General features: G+C 40.8%; 1 protein-coding gene across 1 annotated transcript in view; it reads left to right on the forward strand.

Moving 5' to 3' along the window:
• The window catches only part of ITIH5 (inter-alpha-trypsin inhibitor heavy chain 5), a 75,155-nt gene that overhangs the window by 22,645 nt on the left and 30,366 nt on the right, over positions 1 to 22,144 (forward strand). The window contains exons 3-7 of the mRNA XM_077897283.1: positions 218 to 381; positions 1,325 to 1,426; positions 4,493 to 4,743; positions 19,460 to 19,629; positions 20,314 to 20,430. Coding sequence (XP_077753409.1) covers positions 218 to 381; positions 1,325 to 1,426; positions 4,493 to 4,743; positions 19,460 to 19,629; positions 20,314 to 20,430 — 804 coding nt within the window. The remainder of the gene's footprint in view (positions 1 to 217; positions 382 to 1,324; positions 1,427 to 4,492; positions 4,744 to 19,459; positions 19,630 to 20,313; positions 20,431 to 22,144) is intronic.

Raw genomic sequence — 22,144 nt, forward strand, 5'->3', positions numbered from 1 at the left:
CTCACCAACTGGTTGCCCAACCACAGTTGTTTTATGCGTAGAGAAAGTGGTAAGTGGAAAGTCAGGACAAGATGAAGAAAGAAGAAAGGACTCCCATGCTAAGGGCTCCCAAATTGAAGATTATTTCTCTGGGGGAAACAGACTCACACCTACCGCAGAATGGTTGATTCGCATTTGCACAGGTTGCGGAAAGTAGCACGTGTTTTCATTCCAACAGAAAACCAAACCCTTGATGACAGAATTTTCGGTGAAGTCCACCATCATTTCTCGTTACGCCTTCACCACGGTCTCCTGTAGGCTGCTGAATAGAGCTTCTGAGGACCAGGAAATTGAGTTCCAGATGCAGATTCCAGCCGCAGCTTTCATCACCAACTTCACTATGTAAGTGACACTCTGGTCAGAGTGAATGAATGATGGAATGAAGATGGAATGAAGATGTCTGTGTGGGGTAGCCAGGGCGAGCCTGAAAGGATGTGAGCTCCACAGCCTTCGGGCATGAGGATTTATCTCAGCAGGTGGCATGTGGCTCACAAGGGTGACTCTCTGCCTTCCTCCTTCTCTAACTTCCTTCTTCCCTTTCTCTCTCCCTTCCATTCTTTCTTCCTCCTTCTCTCCTTTCTGTTCCTGTCTTCTTCCCGCCTTCCATTCCCCTTATTGTATTCTTTCTTTCTCTCCTACCAACAAACAAGTGCCCACTCTGGGTCAGGAACTCTTTGAAGCGACCAGGATACTTCTATGAAAAAGACGGTGTTGCTCTGCTGCAGAAATTGCAGTAGGTAAGCAAATCAATAGATGAGATCATTTCAGACCATAGCAAGCGCTTTGCGATGGCAGGTAGGACGGAGAGGGGCTTGTCTAGGCAAGGAGGAATCGGGGAGGTGGCTCAGAAGAGGCAGTGCTTAGGATGAGATCTGAACCATGAGATAGTGTGATCCCTGTGATATATAAAGTCAACCATATTTCTTCTTTTCTTCTGAATTAGGAGGCAAAGACATAGAAAGTAGGGTGGATTTTTTGGGTTTCATTTTGGGTGTGGGCAAAATTCAAGCTGGTGAATCTTCAAGGAAATTTGTTTGAGCAGATCTTATTTCCTCCTGGAGCAATGAGAGACACCATGGGTCAACCCTGACTATTTGAACCTGTTGAAAATTGCCCTAGAATGAAATGAATGATTCAGGAGTAGTGCCTTGGTCTGGAATGCATTCTTTCTGCATATCCAAGAGTCACATAAAAATATTTTCTAGGGTTGTCATGGTTATGAGATCCATGTCTGAATTTGTCTTGGAACTGCAAGCCAGTAACATGGCTGTCTCTTGTGTTTCAGGCTCCTTGGAGACCAGGTGTTTCAGGGAGAAATTACAGAGAGAGAAAAGAAAAACGGTGATAAGTTAAAAGAGAAAAGAAATAAAACCTCAGAAGATAATGGGTAAGTGCCACCTAATTAAGGAATTAAAAATCCACTTCAACTTGGAAGGCAACCATTTAGAAACATCTAGAACATTTTGACACAGTGATTTTACATGTGTTGAATCCAGTAATGAAAAAAATTGAACTTAAAAAAAATCCATTTCAGCAACATGTCACATATTCTGCTCCTGTGCCCACCCATCTTGCTCTCTTCCCTTCCTTTAAGTATTTATCTGCTTTTTTATTTTTAGCATGCAGTAAATAATTAAATATATATAGGTAACAATATAGCAGGAAAGGGTTTATAATAAAAAGTAACATCTTACCACTCCCACTACCCAGGTCTCACTTCCTAGAAGCATCCACTTCTGATACTTCTGTAGTTGTGTGTGGGTTTTTTTGTTTTGTTTTGTCTTTGTATGACCTCTCTAACTCTAAAGTTTATGGTAGTCTTGTTTTTTTTTTTAATTTCTTGATAGAAATCAGACATTATCTGTTGATTCTCTGCTGTGAAGGAAAGGGTTTAGCATATATGCAACACTGCCACCCTCCCTCTGAGTTCCACATTTTTCCATTCTTATCTCTTCTTCCATCATTGTAAACCATGTTACACTATCTTAACCTAGCCCTACTATCTTAAATGATAATCCCCTCTCCTTCATTGACACCCTACCTTTCCTTTCCCATTTCCACTGCTCGTCCGTTTTTACCTGATGATTTACTTCTGCACTGTCAGAGTTGCCAACATTTAAATTTTGATCTGTAATGATATGTTTCTTTATTTTGTCCATAACGTGAATCTAAACATTGAAAACCAATAACTAGTATTTGATTTTTAATGATTACATAAATGGCATTAACTGCAGAGCCACTTGGTATCCTAAGATTCTACTTCCCTCTCTGCCAGCCCACTTGAAGAAAAGTGATGTGTTCCCCTTGAAGAAAAATGATCTTGGTATCCAGATAAGGTGGTGTGAACATGGGAACCTGTTTTTGTTCATTAATAAAAGGATGTAGTTTTGAGAAAGCTTGTTCTCTAACATCATAGACGTCAGAAATTTTGCTGTTGGAAATCCTATTAGCGAGAATGGAACATCTTACTCTTGCCTGGAAGATGTGAGTCATGGGTTTACTTTGATACAAAAAGCAACCAAGGTCCACAGCTTCAGATAAGGCATCGTTGGACACAAAAGTCCACATTTATCTTAGCTTTGTAATTCCTAAGGACAGAAAACCTCAAGTTTGCTTCTCAGTCTAGGGTGATACTAACACTTTACACATAGCCCTGCTTTTTCTCGAGCCTCCAAACATTGCTTCATTTAACCTTATCTACACTCCACTTTTCCTCTAATCCTATGATATTACCTTGTGTCTGCCTTTGGTGAAATTCTCCATGATGCGTTTGGTATGTAGTCTCCCTTACTGCAGCAACTTACTAAAACCTAACTTTGTTGGTGGATCTCAAGTGGTCTTTATCAGATGAGTTTTATGAAGAATATCTTTCATCATAGTTCATAAACTGTTCATAATCATGCCACAGTTTAGTTGGATTACAACATAAGCATTTCTGTGCTTCTTGGAGTTTTAAATTGTCTTTCTTTTTTCTTATGACATAAAATTTAATTTTGTCACTATTAACACCATTTTGAAATGGTGTCTAAATGAATAGTTATGACTGAGTTTCTGCAAACAATGACATCCATGTCATTGCCAACAGCAGTTGGAAGGAATCACTGATTGGGAGGCACAGCCTGATTTCAGGGCTGTCAATCACGGAAGAATGGTGTGTCCAGGTCCATGGAATACTGCCATTGCTTTGCAGCCTTGTCAGTAGTGTTTACCCTGGGATTTCTCTTCATTTTCTTCTGGGTTGCTTTTATTACTCCTTGTATTCCGTGTTTTTCACTTTTACTTTGCTGGAAGTAACTTCCCCAAGATGGATGTGTGAGAGGAAAACTTTCGAAGACCTTGAGTAATATTTTGACTGTATATGGAATTTAAGATTGAGAATAATTTGTCATCCCCATTGTAAAGACATTTCCCTCAGTGTCTTATAACATCTGGCATTGCTGATGATGCATCTAATGTGGTCTAATACCACTCCTTTTCTGTGTTTCCTCTGATGTCCTGAGAGTTGATGATAATTTGTTTCGGTGTCAGTCTTTTTTCGGTCATTTTTTCCATTCTCAGTGAAGCTTTTCCATCTTAATACTTGCGGGTTTTTTGTTTTATTTTATTTTATTTTTTTTTTAAGCTCTGAGAAAGAGGAGTGTAGGAAGCCTGTCATCTTAGTCACTCATTCATATATGGACTTGGAGCTCTCCTTCCTGTATTTGGTGCCCTTCCCACTCACATCAAATGCTGAGCCAGACCCTGCCATCTCTCTGACGTTCTGTAGATGGTTTGCACCTTGATCCTTTGCTGCAGCCCTTTCCAACATAGTCTGACCTACTGAATTCTGCATCTTCCAGAAATGTCTTTAAGTGCCGTACCCACTGATGCTTGCCCCTACCACTCATCCCTTTGCTTTAATCCTTTACTATTCTTTTTATGGGCAGTCTGCCATCTTGAATCAGAGAACCTTCACTCCAAGCACTGAAAACATTTGGAATGGTTTCTATTTTGATATGCTGTGCAATCCTTTATTCTTTACTTGTACCCCTAGCCACATTCGCGAAACTTTACCAAGTATAAAAACCTAATGGATTAGCTATTTTAAAGTGACAGCAGATGTCAGGCTCCTTTGGTCATTCCCGTAAGGAGAAGAATGCAATTCATCCTTGAGCCCAAAGCTCTCATTTCCAGGAGTTCACCTATTTCAATATGCCCTTTCCCTTTTGCCCCCTCAGGCCTGACTCAGGGAGAGGCAGGGAAGTTCAGCAGCCTTTGGATTTTGTCCTCTTCAGTATTCCTTGAACCTTTATAACAACCTTCTTCTAGTGCATGGCTTTGCTTCTCTTCCCAAGACTAGCCCGTAGTTTTTCTCCTAAGGACCCTCTTGAGAAAGTGGCCAGTGCTCTGAGGGGATTAAGGAAACCTGGCTTTCTCCGAACTGACCCTGTGCCCCCTTTTCTCGCCTTTACAGGGAGAAGGGGACAGAAATGTTCAGAGCCTCTGTGGTCATTCCCAGCAAGGACAAAGCTGCCTTCTTTCTCAGTTATGAAGAGCTCTTACAGAGGCGGCTGGGGAAGTATGAGCATGTCATCAGCGTGCGGCCCCAGCAGCTGGTGGGGAGGCTGATGGTGGAAGTGAACATTCTGGAGAGATCAGGCCTTGAGTCTCTGGAGGTGCTGCCCTTACAGCACAGCAGGCAGAAGGGCAGCGGGAGAGGGGAAGGTGAGTGCAATTGCTGTATCTTCTCTGCTAACTCAGAGCTGGGTGTTGGCTTTAGGGAGATCTATAAAACAGATGGCACCCCTTCAACAAAGGCTCTGAGAGTTTGTGAGAATCCAAAAAATAGCAACAAAACAAAGGCAGTGCCCTGTATAGTTGCTGTTATTGTTTTTAAAGCTGATCCTATCTGGAGATTCAAAGATATTTAAATCATTTGACACAGTAATGTCACTTCTAGGCATCTAATCCAGGTACGGCATCTAAAATATCAGGAGTGTTATATGTGCATCCCTGTCTGATAACATTTGAAGTAGCAAAAACATTCTCTCATCCTAAATATTCAGCCATACAAATGTGATTAGTAAAATATGGTTATCAAAACAGTGCAACATGTGATGGGGGAAAGAGACACACTTGTATATGTTCTGCAATGTTAAACATGTTAAGCTTGTTAAATGTGAAGTTGACAAAAGACTAGATGGTTATATAAAATAATCCTTTTATACTAGGGGGTGAGGGACTGCAGCGTTATTTTTCTAAAAATCCATTTTTGAAACATTAAACATTTAACACTAACATAAACATTTCAATGATGTGTGAGGCTCTTTCCAAAATTAAATAGTCAAAACTGTGTACCCTACATTTGATTGAAGGCAGGGACATTTTGGTGCATTACCAGGACTGCAGAGTGTAGGTTTCTTTTGTATTAATTTCAGCTGATAGTTTATATTAAATGTTCGCTGGTGTTGGGCCTCACTTTAAGTAGACCAGTCAAACTTCATGTCAAATCAGATAATGAGACAGACGTGTCAGAAAGTTACACCAGGATTGGAATCTCTAGATTTCAATTATCTGTGACATTGAGGTCTGGGAATGGCTGAGCAGTAGGTGAAGATGCAGAATCTGAACTCATTTTTTAAAGATTTTATTTATTTGAGAGAGAGAGTTCATGAAGTGGGAAGAAGGGCAGAGGGAGAAGGAGAAACAGGTTTCCTGCTGAGCAGGGAGCAGGAAGCCCAACTAGAGGCTAGATCCCAGGACTTGGGATCATGACCAGAGCCAAAGGTAGATGCTTAACTGACTGAGCCACTCAGGTGCTTCAGAATCTGAACTCAGCCCCTTGGCTACTAGGAGAGTCCATCGAGAGGATCCAAGAAGGCTGCTTGAGTAAGAATATTTAGGAATGAGATTGAGAGGAGCGTAGAGACATAACTTGATGAGGGGAAAGGAGAATGTTGTTATTAAACATAATGTGAAAATAGTCAAGACCCAGAGCTGGTATGTGGAAATTAAGTTAACTGTGCAGAAGACCAGCTTTCTTCTTATCAGCAGGCAGTTCAGTTCAGGACTCTCCATGTGGCGACTAGTTTCATCTCAGAGACTAGAGTGTGTTCTCTAGTTCTGTGAAGGGGATCCAGGTCTTTTGTTATGTGTTCATTCCCAACCCTGAGTGTGACATCCTCAACCTAGATCACGTTGAAAATTAAAAATATCACTAAGGTGTCTGACTTTCAGAAATGGTATGAGATATAATAACAACACCATTCTCAGGTCCTAGAGGCCAGCCACCTTGTGCGTGGTTAATGGATTTGAGTTTGGCTATTAACTAGAACCCTGGACAAAATTACATAGGCCTTGGAAGACTCAGCTTGCACATCTGTAAAGCATGGGCAGTAACTGTTTCATAGGGTCATTGGAAAGCGTTTGTGTGTGTGAAATGCTTGGCCCAGAGTAAGGGCTTAATAACTAAGTATTATTATTGTTATTATTATTATTATTATTATTACCATTATCACCTCATATTGACTTTTTTTTCTGTGCAAATTGTATCTCCCCTTATAGGTCCTAAGTGACTTGGAAGGCAGTTCTGTGTCCAATGACTTTGTCTCCTTATGATATTTAACACAATGCCTTTTAAACAGTTGCTGGGATCTCAGAGAGGGCAGGGCCGCTGTGGTCCTTGTGTCTAAGATGGGGAGCCTCGGGGCTGAGCCATGTGTGGAGGTGCTCACCTGTGTGGACACTACTCAAGTGGTCCTGCTGCAGTAAGGAAACGTGTGCACTTTGCCTAATTTTCAGAACCACCTCGACTCTTCAGGGATGCTTGTGAGTTGTGGTGTGTGCATGTGTTTGGAGGCCATATGCATTACAAATGTTAGCCGAAAAGTTGCTTACTGTTTATATTCTGGGCCTGTGAGAATCTCGGAGGAATTTTTCCAGACCATTGATCTCTTGGGATCTGTTTATTTTTAAGAAAGTTGTTTTCCTAGCTTTTTGTACCAAAGCGGATATTTTGCCTTCCAAAGCATGGAGATTTCACAAGTATGTACCCAAGCCAGGTGCCGTGGACCTATTCCCTTTTGGCTGCTCATTCCTGTCCTTCAGTGCTCAGCTGTCACCGTCCCTGCAAAGTGGCAGCCCCAGCATCAAGAGGCATAGGATGTTGTGATTTTTGTCTGGACACTATTGCGTGATACCAAAAGAAATCCAGGGTAGAGATCAAACTAGAGCTGGGCTTGCAGCACAAAATGAGCTGTAGTTGTGTGAAGGTGGACCCCTGCCAGGACATTCCTCTCATAGATCTGGCTGCTGCTAAGGGATCGGACGTCTGGAATTTCTCAAAGCAAATCTCTGACCACTGGACCCATTGCATCCTCAGGGATGTGCTTCTGGATTAGAATTACTGTGTGCTTGGTACTAGGTTCAGCACTTCCTATATTGTATCTCACGGAGTCTTTATAACGGCCCTCTTGGGTTGTACTTTCTATCCACATTTTATTTGTGAAGAAGCTAAGGTCTACAGAGTTTACTATGAGCAAGGACTCATATTTAATTATTGTGAGAAACACAATCTGGGGACACCTGGGTGGCTCAGTGGTTGAGCATCTGCCTTCAGCTCAGGTCGTGGTCCCGGGGTCCTGGGGTTGAGTCCCACATCACGCTCCTCGCAGGAAGCCTGCTTCTCCCTCTGCCTGTGTCTCTGCCTCTCTCTGTGTCTCTCATGAATAAATAAATAAAATCTTAAAGAACAAACCAGAGTTTGAGCATAGAACTGTCTGACTCCCAACTTTATGCTCGTACCCACTGAACCGAGTACATAGAAGATCATAAAATATTGAGGGTGTGAATTCACATTCCACGTCTCACCCTAGTTGTGTAAGAACGAAAAGAAAGGCTCAAAGCAACAGAACCTGCCTTTGATCAATTTAATTGTCTGTTATATCGGGATTGGGCCCAGAGCTATTGCACCATAACTTCATGGGCTCCTTCTCAGTATAAAAGCTACTTCTGTGAGATGTAATTTGGAGGCCAAAGCATTACACTTACTGGATTACTAAAATAGTTAACTCATGTGCATGGCTCAAAATCTAAAAGATTATAAATTGGTTTCCAGTGACACACAAGACTCCCTCTCTCTTATGCCCTCCCACTCCCACTTCCTCCCCATGTCTAAAATATTTTGGTGATTTATGAGCTCACTGGGACAGAGTCTTTGAAACCAGGACTTTCCTGGAACATCATGGGTTGTGTGATCTTCTGAAGGTGTACGCCAAGATAGCTCTTCTGTGTATGTGGTTGGTTCAAGGCTAGTTATTTCACTTTCTGTGTTAAAATCTTGAACTTCCTATTGTCTCAGGGCACCTAAATTGCTGCCATTCCCATAATTCCATATTGTTTTTGGCAGAAAATTTTTATTTATGCTAAGGTCCCAGATAGCTGGGAATAAAATAGAATGAGATAAAGTAAGAAATAAGATGCCTTGCCTGTTTTATTCTCTTTTGTTTTGCTCAAATCAGTGATGCTCAAACCGGGCTATACCCTTTAGTCACCTGGAGAGGTTAAAAAAAAAAAAAAGGATGTAGATGCCTGGGTCCTACCCTCAAACAGCTGAATGATTTCTCAGGGTAAGGCCTAGGTAGCTGTATTTTTGGGTGTTATATCTTATGAACTTATACAAGAAACCAAGCAATGTATTAATGCCTTTGACATATTTATTTAGTTGTAAAGCTGAAGAATAATGCTGCGTATTTTTCTACCACTAAAATATGTATGGCTCTATGGGTTTCGTAGTTTCCCCTTTATATTCTTTACTTTTTAAAAAGCTGGGTTTTTTTGAGGTTTAGTTTACATAGCATAAAATTTGTTTGTTTTAAGTGTATAGTTCATTGATATTTAGTAAATTTGCAGTTGTGCAACCGTCACCACAATCCAGTTTTAGAACATTTCTATCACCCCCAAAAGATCCTTGTATCTATTTGCGGTCACTCCCTCTTCCCACCCGAGCCCCAGGCAGCCACTAATCCACTTGCTGTGTCTCTTCAGACAGCTGTATTTTTTAAAGCACGCGAGGTGATTCTGTTGCTCTATAAATGTTGGGGACCCTTACTTTGAACTTACCAGCAGACTTTAGGGACATTAACTATGTCAAGATCTTCACCTACAGAAACACCTTTTAAAATAAGTAAGATTGTTCTTTTACTTTCATGGGACTCTCAGAATACTTTTGATCCTTATCAAGATGTATATCGTTCCTCTTTTCCACCAACATGTTTTCACTATTGGTTACAGGCCAACATAGGATTGCTCACACAGTTGGTGGAAAATAACCTCTTCCCGTGTGCAGCTACTTCTGTTCATCAATATAGATGGGACTTGTAATGGAAAAGTACCAACAGGCCATCCCAGTGGGGTTGGTGCAATCTTTCTAGCATGGTCTTGAGCTTATTAAACTAGGTATCCCGTCTTCTCTTGGAAGAGAGAAACGTGATCATTCAGTGCATTTAAGGGGTCAGAAGAACTTCTCTCCTTTCCTTGATTCCCACCATGGCTTCTTGGACCTCTTTTTTTCTTCCACACTCATCCCCACTGCAGTGAGAGCAGAGACTCCTACATTTTGAAGCCTGTTTTACTGTTTACCTCCACCCTGCCTGTTTCACACAGTTCCTTTGCCTGGCTCAATGGGTCCCAAACACCAGTGCACATTAGGATCAACCGTGGAGCTTTTGGAGATCTTCTGGGGAGCATGGAGATTAGCCATGTGAATTAGAATCACCAGGACTGGAAACCAGAGGATTGCTGTCTTGTTTTCAAGTGTTCTTTGGCTTCATCCCTACTTCTTTGTTCTCTAAAACTCTAGTCCTGGGCTGTTGATTCTGTTTCCAAACCTCCCAGCTGGAGTTCCTGAGTGATCCCAACTCCTAGTCTTTGTCAAAACCAATGGACTTATGTGAAGTCACCCTAATCTGACATTAAAAGGAAATTATAGTTTCAGGAGCTAGGAGACCAGCAATAGCTGTCTTCATTTTCTCCCAGTATCTGGTTCATCTTTGAACAGGCCCCGCATAGAAGAACCCAAAAGAAAGCTAAAGACTATCCATTTGTGCTCTTAAAATACATTCTAAAAAGACAACCTACAGAATGGGGAAAATATTTGCAAATTGTATGTTTAAGAGTCTAGTGTTCAGAATATATAAAATATTCTTAACAACTCAACCAAAACAAACAAACAAACAAACAAACAAACGATAATCCAATTGAGATATGGGCCAAGGACTTAAGAAAAAAAAAGGATGCAACTAGGTTTTCAACCGTTTCCTGTTTTAAGTTGATTAATTTTGCCAGATCTCTTATTTTGTTGTGAAGGGAGGATTAGAAGGCAGAATTTAGTTTTTGATGACTGGTTACAAACACATAGATCTCTTTTCCCTGGATCACCAGATAAAATATAGGATGCTCAGTTAGAGTTGAGTTTCAGATAGACGGTTCTATCCTGTGCAATCTCTGGGACAGACTTAAACTAAAAAAAAATTTTTTTGTTGTTTATCTGAAATTCAGATTTAACTAGGTATCCTGTGCTTTTATTTGCTAAATCTGGCAGCTCTTGCTCTATTAAAGGACTGCATTGTGACTGATGGCTCACCCCTGGTTCCAGCTCCCTGCTGCTCTGTATCCTTCCCCCAAGTCCAGTCTCCACTCTACAGCTGGAAGGGAATGGCCCTGTTTGGCCTCTGTACATTTGCCAGGAAATAATAATCTGGTTGTTATGTGAGGGTTTCCAACATTGTTCAGTGCAGAAATTACTCAGGTATGAATCATTTGGCTCCGTAGTTGGTTTTGTTTTGTTTTGTTTTTAAGGCTGATATGAGAACTGTGTTATCTTGTTTGTTCTGACATGAGCTATAATTCAGTCTGAGCCAGCTGTGAGCAGGATGGCTCAGAGACACCCAGGAGGGTGGCCTTCTCTGTTTAACTTGACATTGGTGAGCAACTGACTCTTCTCAGGGAGACCCCACTCTATCTCTTCCTTTCTCCTGCTGTCTCAGTTTGGTGTACGAGGTGGAATGTTGTCCAGGCCTATGGCACTGTCCACATAGCTGTGGCTGGAGCCAGAGATGTGTCCATGGCACATGATGTAGGTTACTGAGAGTATCTGCCAGTCACCAAACACTCTGAAGATGATCCTCTTGAAGGGTTCACTTCTTGGTCTGTCCAACTATGTGCCAACATGTTGAATCATCTCCATGTTAAATGTTCAACAAGCTTGTCTTGAGCTGTCACCACATTCCTGGCAACTGTGCTAGATGCCTGGAACCCAAAGGTGTCTAAGACATTGTGTCACTGCCCTTGAAGAACTTTTAGTTGGCAGTTTTTAACAATTGAAAAAGTTTTAAATTCTGGCAAAAAGGCATGTAACATTAAGTTAACCATCTTAAGCATTTCTCCGTGTACAATTGAGCAGTGTTGAGTTTACTTACATTATTGCACAACCAATCTCCAGAACATTTTCATTTTCTCAAACTGAAGTTCTATATCTATTCGATGACAGTTCCCTGCTGCCCACCCTCCGCCCCACCCCCAGCCCCTGGCAACTACCACGTTCCATTCTGTCTTTGCGAGTTTGACTATTCTAGTTACGTTGTATAAGTGGAATCACACAGTATTTGTCTTTTTGTGACTGGCTTTTTTTTTTTCACTTAGTGTAATGCCCTCCAAGGTCATCCATATCATGGCATAGGACAGGATCTTCTTCCTTTCCATGGCTAAAAAATACTCTTTTGCATGTATAGACCACGTTTTGTTGGACACTTGGGTTGATTCCAGTCTTTTCTATTGGGAATAGTGTTATTTATATAAACATGGCGTACATGATCTTCGAGATTCTGCTTTCAGTTTGATGGGGTACATACCCCAAAGTGGAATTACTGGATCATATGGTAGTTCTATTTTTAATTTTTGGAGGAACCTCCGCTCTGTCTTCCATAGTGCTATGCCATTTTATAATCCCACTCACAGAACACGAAGTTTCCAGCTTTCCCACATCCTCTCCAGCACTTATTTTCTGTCTTTTGATAGTAGTCACCCTGGAGGGTGTGTAGAGTTGGAAATTTTGGATAATAAAGGAAAACTCTCTGTCAGGTTGAATCTGTGCAATGCCACAAAGGTTTTCCCAGTGATTGGGTCATGTTTCAACTTTGTACTAGAGGGTGATGTAGAGGGATTTAGCAGAAATCTCTCCATTTTAGATTCCTTTGCTGCTCTGGCATCATGTTTGGTAAGCTTCCATTTGGTTCAGTTTCAGATTCTTAAAGCAGCTAGTGTTTAAGGTCTTCCACAGACACAAAATTATATCAGGAAGGATAGAACACATATTTTTAGGGGGTAACTGTGTGTAGAATGTATCAGTGAAACAAGTCAACTCCTGTAACCAAGGAGGTCAATCACAGAGGGGAAACTGAGGCTCAGGAATGTATAATTTTAGGAAGAGAGAGCTTTGAGTAACTAGTGAAGAAAGCAAATTTGCTAAGATATTGAGCAAACACCACTCATGAAACTATAAGGTAATAGAGTTGAATTTGAACTTTCAGCTGTCTCCTTGCATTAGTGTGTTACCCCATCTCTTGCCACCACATCTATATGATGCTGTTTGCCAAAAGGATTTAAAATACCTATTACCAGTCTAGGGAACAAAACTCCTCCCCCCCAAAAAACCCAATAATGGGGGCTTATGAAGGTATTTAACCAAATTCCTTCTCATCTTTATTGCTCAACTTTACTGCTTTTCCCCACGAGACCTCAACTATAGATGTTTTTAATTGAAGTGTGATTCACACACAACATTATATTTGTTTCAGGTGTATAGCATGACTTTATATTTGTATATGTTGCAAAATGATCACTACACTAAGTCTGGTTGACATCCATCACCACACGGTTACAGAATTTTTTTTTCTTGTGATGAGAACTTTTAAGCTTTACTCTCATAGCAACAGTCACATGTGCAGTTCGGCATCATTAACTGTAGTCGCCATGCTGTACATTCCTTCCTCATCGCTTTTTCTTCTAACAGTCTGCCAATTTGCTTGAATTTTGTCTGCGTTGCTGCCATCAAAGGGTAATTGCCCAATTATTCAAAAATACTTTTGACTGCCCTATACTGAAGAAATCTCCCCACTGGGGTTCAGGTGAGTCCGTTACATAAATGAATGTAGATAATTTAGCCCCTTTTCCAAGGGAAATGAACAGGCAATGTTTGTTTGGAAATCTTTTTGTAAAAGCACCAGGTGTTGGCCCAGAGTCCACAGGAAAGAGGCAGGAAACCCCCTGTCAGTTGACCCAAAAGGGCATAGCTTCCAGCTGGTGTCCTTGTCTGTGGTTCTTTGCTCCAAAATCGTTTCACCTTTAGAGACGTTACATAGCAATTGACTTCCTTTTCTCCCCTATGTGGTTGTCTAGGCAGAGGATGTTTATTTGTGAATAACATCCATATGTTCGAGGACAAAACTGAGGGTATACACGTTCTCTAAAGTACATGAAATGTTTTGTCATTACAAGATAGAACCAGCAAGAAGACTTTTTAAAAAGATTTTATCTATTTATTCACGAGAGACACACAGAGAGAGGCAGAGACACAGGCAGAGGGAGAAGCAGGCTCCATGCAGGGAGCCGGATGCTGGATTCAATCCCAGGACCCCAGGACCATGACCTGAGCCGAAGGCAGATGCTCAACCACTGAGCCACCCAGGCGCCCCCAGCAGGAGGAATATTTAATAGCATTTGTGGGCATGCTTCTCAACCTTTTGTAGACTCTTTAGAGAGTCTAGTAAAGGTTGTGGGCCCTCTGTCCAGAAAAAATACATACGGGATATACTTTTATGCAAAATTCTGATATAATTTCAGGGGCATCTTGGGAAGCTACCACCTCCATTATACTTTATAAAGATTGTTTTCTCTATAAACATCTTGAACTCCCTGTTATGAATGTTTACTATGATCTACCTTTTTTCCTCCAAGTAATGATTATTTTATTTTTACTAAGCTCCTGTTTTTATGGAGAAACCTATTACAGGCAAAAGTTTAAAATGAAAGAGATTTTCTTCCTTCATAACTTGCCTTTCATCCTAGTCAAAGAGTATCAGAAGCTCCTTCAGAAATAGCAGAGGCTGGGGGCTGATATGTACTAAGGGCCTACTGTGTGCAGGCACCTTATATATCATGATTGCACGTAATTCTGACAGTGATTCTATGACATGGGTTTACTCTAGTCAAGTGCATGTGGGCCTGAGGCTCAGAGATATTAAGTCAGTCATTTTGAGTCTTTCAAACCCTAGAGCTCACTTTCTTGGGTATTATGTGGCTTCTAAAATAACATGTATCTTCTTGTTTGAAAATATGGGGCTCTAGACAGGAAGAGTGCATCCTGGGGATGCTGGTGACCTGAAGAGAGGTTAGTGAACCTTCCTGGGATGCACTTGAGGCCCTGTGGGCCACAGTCTTGCATGAGAGGACTGATGCTTGCATTGAAACAGACAGATGGCATGAGGAGATGGGGCTTCCTCCAAATCAGAGAAATCACTGCGTACCACACTCCTTTCCCCTAACCAAGAGGGCATAGAGGAGAGAACACCAAGAGAAGGAAATGACATGTGGGTTCTCATTAGAAAAGTAGGTCAGAGTCTCACCCTTTTGGTCTGCTCCCAGCCTCTTCCCTTGTACTCTTCATTGTGTTGAGAACACATGCCGTGACTGTGCAGGGCCTGCTAATCATGCTCATTGTGCTCAGGAGCTGTTTTGTGGCTGTCAGCAGTATGAGCCACAACTCACAGAAGGAGAAGCTAAACAATGTTATTCTGGTTTGGGATGTTGGTCAGTAACTCCAGGGCAGCCTAGATTAGCCTCATTGATGAAAAGGTTTTTTTCCTTTTGTAGTAAAAAAGAGGATTTTTATTTTCTAGAGTTATTGCTCTGGAATTTTTCCCAGCAAACTACTACTACTACTACTACTACTACTACTATTACTACTACTACTACTACTACTACTACTACTACTACTACTACATCCCCTTCTTCATATTCTTCTTCTTCTTTTTTGGCTAGTTTGTGGAAAAGTCACTGGATCACATTGACTGTCTGGTACTTAATGGGTACTAGTCAGCCTCAGGGGTTAGGCGTCTTGGTGTTTAACCAAAGTAGGAATCAACCCACTCTTTGGGCTTAAAAAAGAAGCCCATTTAGAAGAATCTTATGAATTTTCATCATGAACTAGCAAACATCAGAGGTCAATAGGAAACCCAAATAATAATACACTATCTTTCTCAGGGCTTATATCAAAGAGCCTAGTCAAATGAATTATGGAGAGAGAAATTATACTTTTTAATCCTCAGCACTTTCACTCAACCATGAATGGTATTAATTCAGGGGAGTTGTAAAGAGCATTTCAATGAGAGAGATTTGGAACAAGGAAAAGTAGGTACATGCTGATAGTATAAAGAGGGTTGAATCCAACGTAGAATTTTAAAGTTGGGGATAATCTAGTGACACCTAATTACATACACCAAAGGCACGTGACCATTGGTTCCATGCTGGAACCAGAGTCACCTGCAAGGCTTATTAAAATACAGCTTTCTGGGTTCCACCTCCAGAGTTTCTGATTCAGAGTTTCTAGGTGGGCCCAAGAATTGGTGTTTCTAGCAAGTTTGCAGATGCTGCTGCTGCTGGCCCCAGACCACGTCATGACAGGTGCTCTGCACCATCCCCGCAGGTGATCAATCCATCCAGAGTTTGCCTGAACACTTCCAGGGAGATGGGTTGTGCTGCTGCCTCTGCCCTCAGGACATCTTTCCTAGAACTTATTGATGCTGCACAAAGAATGCTTCCCAGTAACCCTACCCCAGTCCTAATTCTGCCAGCTGGAATTACTCTGAATACACCTAATCCCCTTATAAATGCCTACACTAACAGACTTATCCTAAGGAAAAGAACGGATAGGCTCTGTTTGGCAAATAATGCTGTTCCATTCCATACTAGGGAATGCCTGTTCATTCTCTTTTGCCATCCAACTCCCAACAAGTTTAGATTAAAAAAATAAAGTTGGGACATGCGTAAAATAAAGTGTGTAAATCTCATGTGTACAGCTTGATGAATTTTCACATGTGTATACACCCAGACAACTACTTCTGGGCCAAAACACAGTATTTTCACCACCCAAAAGACTCCCGTACTCTTCCCCAGTAGGTACCATTTTTCACCATTCTTCTGAGTCTCGTGGACAGGTTGTGCTTGCTTTTGGGCTTTATGTAAATGGAAGCATGGAGAGTATACTCTTCTATATCTATGTTCCCACTCAAAATGACTGTGAGATGCTGGATAGACAAGAGTAGTTCTTGCTGTGTATAGTATTCAAGTTTGATCTGTTGTATTGTCTTACATTTAATTCCCTGGCCCTTCTTCTGTTTTGTATATTTTTAAGGTTTACAAATAGCATTAGCTGGCACTACTGCATACCATGATTCAGGATAGCCTCAGTCCAGTAGTTCCCCTATATCCATGGTTTCATGTTCCTCAGTCACCATTATCCCCAGTCACCCATGGTCCTGGAAGCAGATGATCCTCCTTCTGACATATGGTTGGAAAGGCAGTAGTGGCCTCATGCTCTTTCACAGGGTCTGCGTCACTCACCTCACCTCATCTCAGCATGTAGGCATTTTATCATCTCACATCATCCTAGAAGGGTGAGGATGGCACAAGGAGATATTGTGAGAGAGAGACCACATTCACGGAATTCTTACTGCGTACATTCTTAGAATTGTATTTTATTATTAACTGTTGTCATAATTCACTTACTATGCCTAATTTATAAATTAAACTTTGTCATATGTATGTATTCAAAAAAAGCACAGTATATCCAGGGATAAGGGTGGGGATAAGGAGGGACTACTGCCCATTGCATCACTTAATCTTTTCAATAGTGTGAGTTTGGTAGACCATAAATCCATTTTGCAGATGAGATAACTGAAGCTTAGTGACTTGCCCAAAGCCTCAAAGATCATGAGAGATGGAGCCAGTATCGAATGCAGGTCCATCTGACTCATTCATGATTCTGGGTTCTCAGGTGTGTTATCATGTCTGTCACTCTTGGTGCTTTGCCAGTAATCACCAATGAGAGAGTGACTCTGAGGAGCATACATTTTCCTTCTCTTTTAAAGGTCTTTTAAAGACCTTTTCATTTTCAACCTTTTCCTCCTTCCTCCTCTTGAGTGGGTCTCAGGCATCACTGACCATGCTGGTGAACTGGAGGCCGACACTTGCCAACGTGCTGTTGAGATTTTCCCAGCTCCTTCAGATGGGCAGATCTTTTGGAAGCATGTTATCTTTCATACAGCTGTCTTCTAGAAGAATGAAATCTCCTCTTTGCTGGCTTTCTGGTCACTTCTGAATCCTCTGCCCTTGGTGGGTGCAAATAATAGAAGAATTAGCTCTGCCCTGTGGTTCCTGTTAAGGTTACACCTAAATTGCCTCTGAAAAATAATTGTCCTGTTGAAGGAAATGTCCAAACTTCCTTTGACTTTAATGTCTAATAAACCATTACAAGAGGAAGTTCGTTCTTGAGTACAAGTTACCATGGGCAAATTATGCCTTGTTTCCTACTTTATTTAGCTAATTAGGGATGGAAGATTGCTGGTCAGCTCACTCTATGTGTGGTGTCAACTTGGATAGATTAAAAAAAAAAGATCAGAAACTTTGCAGCAGTTTTAAGCCTGGCTTTGATTCAGTATCCTGGTAAAGTCTCCACATATACTAATATTTATGTATCCTCCACTTTATTTTTACATTCCTCTTGTTGCATGCAGAGCTACAAAATTTGAATTTCTGTTATTACATATATAGACATGGTGGAGTTTGGATCTATAAAGGTGGGTAGTTGTGAAATAATTTTCTTTTCTAATAGGAAATAAAGGTCAGGAGTAAAAAAAAAATGGGCTATTTTTGCTTTACTTACTCTGTCATCCCACTAATTTTTCTTAAATCATATAAAATCCATTTATGGATTTATCCTTCTGTAATTCTAACTCATATTCAAAGATTTATGCTGGGGAAACTTTGGGAGAAATTTTTTTTTAAGAGCCATCAACTTTCTGGACAAGCAGTGTGTTAGGCCAACTGGGTGACTGGTGGGGGAAGGTGTTTCTTATGGAAGACTTCAATATGGAAGGAGTGATAGAGTTAGACACCACCCTTTTGCAGTTCTAATGAAATAGTGGAGCCAGACAGACATTGTCAGTGTCTGGTAAACCTATGAAGTAAGAGATTGATGAGGAGCTTTATAATGGGTGATCAGATTGACAATCTGGGAGCTCACCATCTTTCTTATCACAGCTGAAAGCAGACAAGTAGACACTGTGTTTCTGATGTGAAAGAGGATAAGCGGTCAGCATCACCCACGAAGTATTCTTGTTAGTAGTACTGACCTTTGTCTAAGCAAGCCTCTAACTTTCCTCCCAGAACACAGGGAAGTATAGAAGATGGAGCTGTGGTTCTCAACGTTGACTGCACACTAGACCCATATTGGAGATTTTTAGTTCTGATGCCCAGACTATGCCTCAGACCAATTAAATGAGCTCTTGGCCTGGATATTCGTATTTTTTCTAGATCCCCCAGATGTGACAGTGTGAACCAGGGATGGAAACCAGGGAAATTGAGAAGCAAGTTAAAAAATAGGACAAGAAAACAATCACAAAATGCACAATGTAAGAAATTCCATGGGACAAGAAAACCAGAGTTTTATAACACATTTATGTAGCCTTAGAAGAAAGGCAGCGGGAGGGGGCACTTGTAGATTAAAGGAGATTTAAGAAACATAAACCCGATGTGATATGTGGTCTTTTTTTGATCCAGATTCGAACAAATCAGCCATATCAAGACCTGTTCTAAAGAATCAGAAGAATTCCAATACAGATTGAGTATATTCAGGGATAGTATGGCATGGAGCATTGGTTCTATTACTTGTGGTTATGTGGAAAAAAGTTCCTATAGTTAGAGATACATTCCAAAGTATCTACAGATGAAATAAGATGCCTAGGATTTGTTTTAAAACAATAGCAAGAGATGGTGAGGGGATTCAAAGAAACAGAGACAAAAGACTGGTAAGAGGTTGATAATTGTTAAAGTTGGGTGAAAGGATACAGGGGTTCATCTCTATTCTCTCTACTTTTGTGTGTTTAAAAAATTCACGTAAAAGATGAAAAAGAAAACATAAAGGTGAAATCTCTAACATCTCTTGTACTGTGATGTATTATCAGTATGAAGTCTGTGAAGTTCATATGGAATATAAACCTGAAACTGATAAAATTGAGCCCTCTGCACCCATGCAGAACAGCCCTGCTTCTTTTCTGAAAAGTGTTAATGTGTGCCATTGTGAATTATGTTTACATCTTGCTTGCAGATGATTCTGGGCCACCTCCTTCTACTGTTATCAACCAAAACGACACTTTCGCCAAAGTCACCTTCAAGCCCAGTGTGGTACAACAGGCCAAGATTGCCCAGAATGGCATTCTAGGAGATTTCATCATTAGATATGATGTCAACAGGGAACAGAGCATTGGGGACATAGAGGTAATGGGCTCGTGGTTGCCATTTCTTGTTAGTTGCTTGATACTTTTAGTTAGATTCAGAATGAAGGATCCCAGTTCTTACCTAAGGGAGGGAAAACTTTCTGGTTCCTGGAAATTGGTTTGAACCTAAAATATGTCTCCAAGGGGACTAAGGGTGTTCCCTTCCTATTTCCTGCTTCAGTAATCTGGAGAGCAAATGAAATCTGTAATGTAATTTTCCCCTGTGGTGTTTTAGATGAAGTTAGAATTTTAGCTCATCTTCAGTTTTAATTAAGAGAGCCTGGTCCATGGCTCATTTCCCTTTAGGTTTTAATGCTCCAGAGACAGGGTGGGAATATTAAAATGCGTTAGCATGCATCCAGAATGTAGACAACTTTGACATCTCAACTTGCAAAAACCATGTATTGACGGAAGCAGGAATTCCAAGTGGCAAGGGCCATAAAGGGATAATTAAAATTGAGTTAGTCAACATAGTGATTAAGTCACAAAAGGAGGATTTTATCTTTATACAGATTAAACTAGCAGTTAGTTCTCTTGGAGGGATCAGGACAGTAGGTACTTTTGCTCTGAGTGTGGAATCTGCCCAGACTCTGTTTTGTGCTCTGACTTGTGGAAGTTATATAGACTGTCCATTTTAAGTAGTTTACTGGACACTACCATTTTTACTTTCTCTTCTCTCCACCAGGTTCTAAATGGCTATTTTGTGCACTACTTTGCCCCCAGAGACCTACCTCCTTTACCCAAGAACGTGGTATTTGTGCTTGACAGCAGTGCCTCCATGGTAGGAACCAAGCTCCGGCAGGTGAGTGAAGGTCAACTGACAATTTCGTTCTCTCTCGCTTTTGCCTGGAACCATGATGTGCTCTGTGAATAAAATTCAGTTGATGCCAAATGTCCACTTTACCATCCAGCTATTCCTGCCTACAGCAGAACCTTCCTGAACTGATCCAGTTCAGTCACTGACATAAACTGTCATTTTAGGATGGTAGTCTTTTTTTTTTTTAAGGATTCTATTTATTCATTCATGAGAGAACACAGAGAGAAGCAGACACAGGCAGAGGAAGAAGCAGGCTCCATGCAGGGAGCCCGATGTGGGACTCGATCCCAAGACCCTGGGATCAGGACCTGAGCTGAAAGCAGATGCTCAACCACTGAGCCACCCAGGTGTCCCCAGGATGGTGGTTTTAAGAGAACAGAGGGACATACTATAGAAACACTTTGAAATAAAGGGGACTGTCAGAGTAGAAAATGTGAGACAGGAATATGCTGATAGGGACACTCGACAGCACTATTGTTGATGGAATAATTCTGTTTGGAAATGACGTCCTTTCAAAGCAATGGAACAGAGCCATTGACAGCCCCATTGGCCTACCCTTAGAACAAAGGAATTCTATCTCAAGAATTCAGGAGTGATATTCTTATGGCATTTAGGATAAATAGTTAAAATTCTAAGGATGGGGGGCATTAAGGGACATGCAGTCTATGCTGAAATATTAAACTATACTGAAAATACAAATATTAAAAATTATTTTAACAAACCACTGGAAAGAACTATTCCTTATCTGGTATCATAAATATCACAAGTGTGTTTTTAAGATTTTATGTATTTATTCATGAGAGATACACAGAAAGAGGCAGAGACACAGGCAGAGAGAGAAACAGACTGCTTGCGGGGAGCCTGATGCAGGACTCAATCCTAGGACCCTGATATCACGACCTGAGCCAAAAGCAGATGCTCAACCACTGAGCCACCCAGGGACCCCATAAATGTGTTTTTATAATATAGTTTCAACTCACATAACAGAAAACAGAAAAAACTACTGGCTGCCAGACCAAATAATAGCTACCTTCTCCAAACAGTTGTCTTAGCTTTTCTGTCTTAATTCATTATCTATTTTTATTAATTAATAATACATATGTGGCTTAATAGTACCTGAAACCTCAAAGGAAACCTCTATGTTATCTCTTTCCACCCCTAGATCCCCTTCAATATGCAGTCGAACCTGATCTTAGCGGATAAACTATTGTAAATATTTTCTCTCAGTTACTACTTTGTAAGTTCTTTCTTTGGCCATTTGAATTTAACAAATCATGTAGAACTTGTTGATTTTTTTCTTCATGGCATCTTATGTTTCTCCACTCCAAAAGAGTAAAAAATATATTCCATGCAAAAATAGGGTTTAACTTTTTTTTTTTTCCAGAAGTTTGCTAGATATGATTTCTAACTTGTATAGGGGCAAGATAACTTCTCCCTGCGAGTCAGTTCCATGTAATTCTTTAACACCACATCCTTGCGCAGAATTCAAGCTGCTGCTGACTTCTCCACTTTGCCTGCTTTTCCTTCATTTTGCATCTCTGACTTTCCATCTGGGATTACTTTTCTTTCCCCTAAAGAACACTCATTGGTATCTTCTCAAATGTGGGTCTGCTAGTAAAGAATTCTATTAGTTTTTGCTTGTTTGAAGATGACTTATTTCATTCTCATTCTTGAAGGGTATTTTTACTGGGAATGGAAT

Source organism: Canis aureus, chromosome 5 (genome assembly GCF_053574225.1).
Source record: "Canis aureus isolate CA01 chromosome 5, VMU_Caureus_v.1.0, whole genome shotgun sequence".
NCBI lineage: Eukaryota > Metazoa > Chordata > Mammalia > Carnivora > Canidae > Canis > Canis aureus.